This window comes from Lepisosteus platostomus, chromosome 3, assembly GCF_059453375.1.
Source record: "Lepisosteus platostomus isolate fLepPlt1 chromosome 3, fLepPlt1.hap1, whole genome shotgun sequence".
Lineage (NCBI taxonomy): Eukaryota > Metazoa > Chordata > Actinopteri > Semionotiformes > Lepisosteidae > Lepisosteus > Lepisosteus platostomus.
The window spans coordinates 74,507,448-74,511,546 of record NC_142613.1 but is presented as its reverse complement, the minus strand read 5'-3'; the positions used below and the strand labels follow the sequence as shown (position 1 = coordinate 74,511,546).

The 4,099-nt window shown below is 49.8% G+C and overlaps 1 protein-coding gene across 1 annotated transcript; it reads left to right on the top strand.

The window, feature by feature from the left end:
- Window positions 1-388: 388 nt before the first annotated feature.
- marcksa (myristoylated alanine-rich protein kinase C substrate a) lies at window positions 389-3,096 on the top strand. Its single transcript, XM_088626806.1, has 2 exons — window positions 389-775; window positions 2,249-3,096. Exons 1-2 carry the CDS (start codon window positions 680-682, stop codon window positions 3,032-3,034), a joined length of 882 nt encoding a protein of 293 aa, XP_088482932.1. The 5' UTR covers window positions 389-679; the 3' UTR covers window positions 3,035-3,096.
- Window positions 3,097-4,099: the final 1,003 nt, after the last annotated feature.

The following is a 4,099-nucleotide window of genomic DNA, read 5'->3' as shown; positions in this document are numbered from 1 at the left end:
CGAAAATCAGCCCTCATAAACTTTAATCATCAGCACCTCTGTTTAAATTTAATTGTTAAAAGCCCATCTTGCCCGACGCATTTGGAAAATTGGGTTGGGGAGTAATTAAAAAATGCATGTACATACGAAGGTAACGATTTAAATTCAACAGAAGCAAATCGTCCTAAAATACAATGGAGCAATATTGCCCAGGAGTTTCATACGACGATTTTTTTTTAATTAAAGAAATTGTAGCTATAGGACAACTAGCTTTTTCAGGTTTGTAACAATCTGCTGCATTGTTCGCTCGCTTTCTAAACCACGCCCCTCCTTTGTATGCCGGCTCTCTGATTGGCTGGGGACGAGTACGGATGGCGTCATCGCTCGGAATGCCCATTCATCTGTGCACTTGGGCGTTGGACTCTGCATCTTATTAGCAACAAGGGAAATTTCTCCATTTTCCACCCTGTCTACAGCTACACAGCAACAAATCTGGGATTTTTTATTACTTCTCCTAACTTGGCAGGCTTTTTTTCGCCATTTACCCGTTTTGTTCGCTGCAGCCGGACTTGGGTTACTTCTAGAGTAAACTTTTTTCAGGGAAGGGGGTCTTTGAACAGATCTTGCAACAGAGGAGAGACGCTTGTGGTCTTTTGTTCGTTTTTTTGGATCGGCTGAGTTTCTTTGTTGGACCGAAGGCATGGGAGCGCAATTCTCCAAAACCGCTGCAAAAGGCGAAACTGCCGCTGAAAAACCGGGAGAAGCCGCCGCTTCACCCTCTAAGGCGAATGGACAGGTAAAAAAAAACATTTTTAAAGAACCTTATTGTGGGGGCTTGTTCATTGTTTCAGATAAAACGTTGGCGCAATGGTGCGGTTTAGACTGGGACTTCCCAACACATGCCGGCGTGTTACAGCGCGAACCGAGCCCGAATACTACGGAGTGCTTAAATCTACAATTTAAGGAAACGAGTTGTATCTTTACACGCCTTTGTCTTTATTTGAGATTAATTTTTTGGGGGAAAGCTGTGATTTTTACACGGCGTTTTCCTGATTGGAAATTGACCAGGATGAAACGCGGTCTTAAGCATTCCGTGTGGGACTTATTTTCTTCGTTAACTTCAGAAACGGAGCGTTTTTGCACGGTTTATCTCGTGTTCCTGCATCAGCAGCCGCGCCGTGTGGCTCCGCTGTCTGGACGCCTCGCCAAGCGGTGCTTTGTTTGAGGAGCAGGATGGTGCCACAGATGAAGCGTGCGGCTCTGGACTCGTGTGATTTACTCGCAGAAATATTTTCTACTTGTAGTTTGATTGAAATGGATAATTGCGTAGTGCATAGTTCGTTACTCGTTTTTTTTTTTGTCGTTGTCGACGTTGTAATTAACCAAACTTGCGATGTTTCCTCGATCTGCGTCGCACTTGGGTTTATTTTGCGAAGGTCCCAATTTGCAATAGTAGGAATAAAACGGGTGAAAGGGAGCCATTCTTCCGGGGGTATCCGAGAAGTGGCTAATGAACTGGGCAGTATCTGAAATGGCTCTGCGCTGGGGCAACAATGGCTCGGTGCGGTCTTGCTACCACGCCTTTTGTTCGAGATGCTGTGGTGAGGATGCATGGTATCACCGTAGTCGGAGACTGCTGTACGGGACTAAGCAAGTCGTATCTCTGAAACGGGTTTGGCTAATAGCCAGTGCTTCTAAATATATTCTTCAGTGCTTTTATCTTAAATCAATCATAGTAAATGCAATAGCTGGGGTCTTGGACGAAACGGCGCTCTGCGTGATCTGCTGCTCTAATGAGCATCTGCTGTGATTTGGCGCTGCACGGCTTGCGAGCGCCTGTCGCGGCGGCAGAGCGCCCCCCGGTGGAGATACGGGGTCTTACAGCCCACGGGTTTTCATCTGCCCCCCGAGGGGATCATTTTTAGACACCTCCGGGAAGAAACCTCGAGGTTTTGGGGCGTCTCGAAATGTGACTTCTTCGTTCAAGGCATCTTTTTCTTAAGCCTCGGTAGGGGGTGGGTGGCCAGGAAGAGGTGTGGATGAAATCCTGCTTCACGGTGTTATTATTTGCGCGGATGCAAAAGAGCCTTCGAAAGGATGCGAATCTGAAACGATTTGCGGGGTTTTTTTTGTATTTTCAAATGCGGTCACATGCTGCCCCTTGTGTTAGGCGGCGGTACTGAGGCGCGTAGCGGGCAATTTTCATTTGCTCTTCCGTTGTTTTTTTTTCCCAAAACCATTTTTCTACCGTTGTTTGTTTTTTTTTAAGGAAAACGGCCACGTGAAGGTGAACGGCGACGCCTCGCCCGCGGACGCAGAGGCCGCCGGGAAGGAGGAGGTTCAGGCCAACGGAAGCGCCCCCGCCGAGGAGAGCCCAAAGGAGGAGGCGGAGAAGGCAGAGGCGGCCTCCGCGGAGAAGGAGAGCGCGGGGGGAGACGAGGAGAACGCCGAGGCAGCTGCGCCCGCCGAGGGCGAGGGCTCCGCCAAGGCCGAGGAGGGGGCCACGCCCTCCACCAGCAGCGAGACCCCCAAAAAGAAGAAGAAGCGCTTCTCCTTCAAGAAGTCCTTCAAGCTGAGCGGCTTCTCCTTCAAGAAGACCAAGAAGGAGACGGGGGAGGGCGCGGAGAACGAGGGGGCCGCGTCGACGGACGAGGGCAAGGACGAGGCCGCCGCCGCCGCCACGCCGGGGGCCGCTGACGCCGCAGAGGAGAGCAAGCCGGCCCAGGAGGAGGCCAAGGACGAGGCCGCCGCCGCCGTAGAGGAGGCGAAGGAGGAGGCGAGCCCCTCGCAGGAGGCCAAGTCGGAGGAGACCGCGCCGGAGCAGGCCGCGGCCGAGGAGCCCAAGGCGGCCCCCGCGGCCGAGGAGCCCAAGGCCAAAGAGGAGAGCGCGGCCGAGGAGAAGCCGGCGGAGCCGGCGGCCGCCGAGACCAAGGCCGCCCCCGCCGCCGAGCAGGAGGCGCCAAAAGCAGAGGAGCCCGCGTCGGCGACACAGGAGCCGGCCCCCGCCTCCAGTCCGGAGGCCCCGGCGGCGGAGGCGGCCCCGTCCGCGGAGTAAGGCCAGGCACCCCCCCGGAGCGACGCACGAGATGAGAATAAGAAAAAAAAAAGATAATCAAAGACCTTTTCCCTGTTTTTGTTGGAAGTGGTGCCAGGTACTGGTTTTGGAGAACTTGTGTACAACCAGGGATATTTTCAAGCTTTTTTTTTTTTGTTTAGTCCCCCAAATCCCCCCCCCCCCTCCACAGAGCCCATCTCAGTTCGTTGTTACTACTATTCCAGCTGGCAGTGAGGTCTGTGGCCCAGAAGACGAGATTTTTAAGAGCACCAACTCCAGCCACGCTCTGCCTTGTACTTTTTTGCATCAGTATTAAATGTTTTTTGCCTATTTTGCTTTTTTTTTATATATACGAAACGTATGGACGTGTGCCCACGGGTGTGAAGGAGACAGGCGGGTGGCCTGAGGGTGTCGATTGAAGTGATGGGGGAGAAACGGCGGGCGGTGGCAGAGCTGTGCCCAGTAACGTGCCACAGCATATGACGGAAAGGGTAGTCTTAAAAAAAAAAAAACAAACAAGCAAATTTGAAGATTACAATGTCTGTGTGAAGAGTGTACCATAAGGTTTACAACACTAAGTCATTTTTTGCTACAAGAAGGACAAAAAAAAATCCCAGATGAAATAGGTTTAGGACGTCATTTTAAATCATAGGAGCTTTTCACTTATCTCATTAGCTGTACCAGTCGGTGATTAAGTAGAACTACAAGTTGTATAGGCTTTATTGTTTATTGCTGGTTTTATGACCTTAAGAAAGTGTAATTATGTATTACCAGCAGGGTGTTTTTAACTGTGATTATTGTATAAATGAAATCTTGATATCAAGAAGCACATGAAGTTTGCAGCTCTTTTTCCACCCTGCTCATTTTTGTAAAATAATAAAAAATCAAGTCATCCTGGAAGACCTTTTAAGCAATTTTAAACTCAACAAAGCTGTGATAAGTGGAATGGTTACTGTTTATATACTGTGGTATGTTTTGATTACAGCAGACAATGCTTTTTTCAGTGGTCTTTGACAATTAAGGAATCTCTCAGATGCAATGTTTGTGTAGCATCTTGTCTTTTTT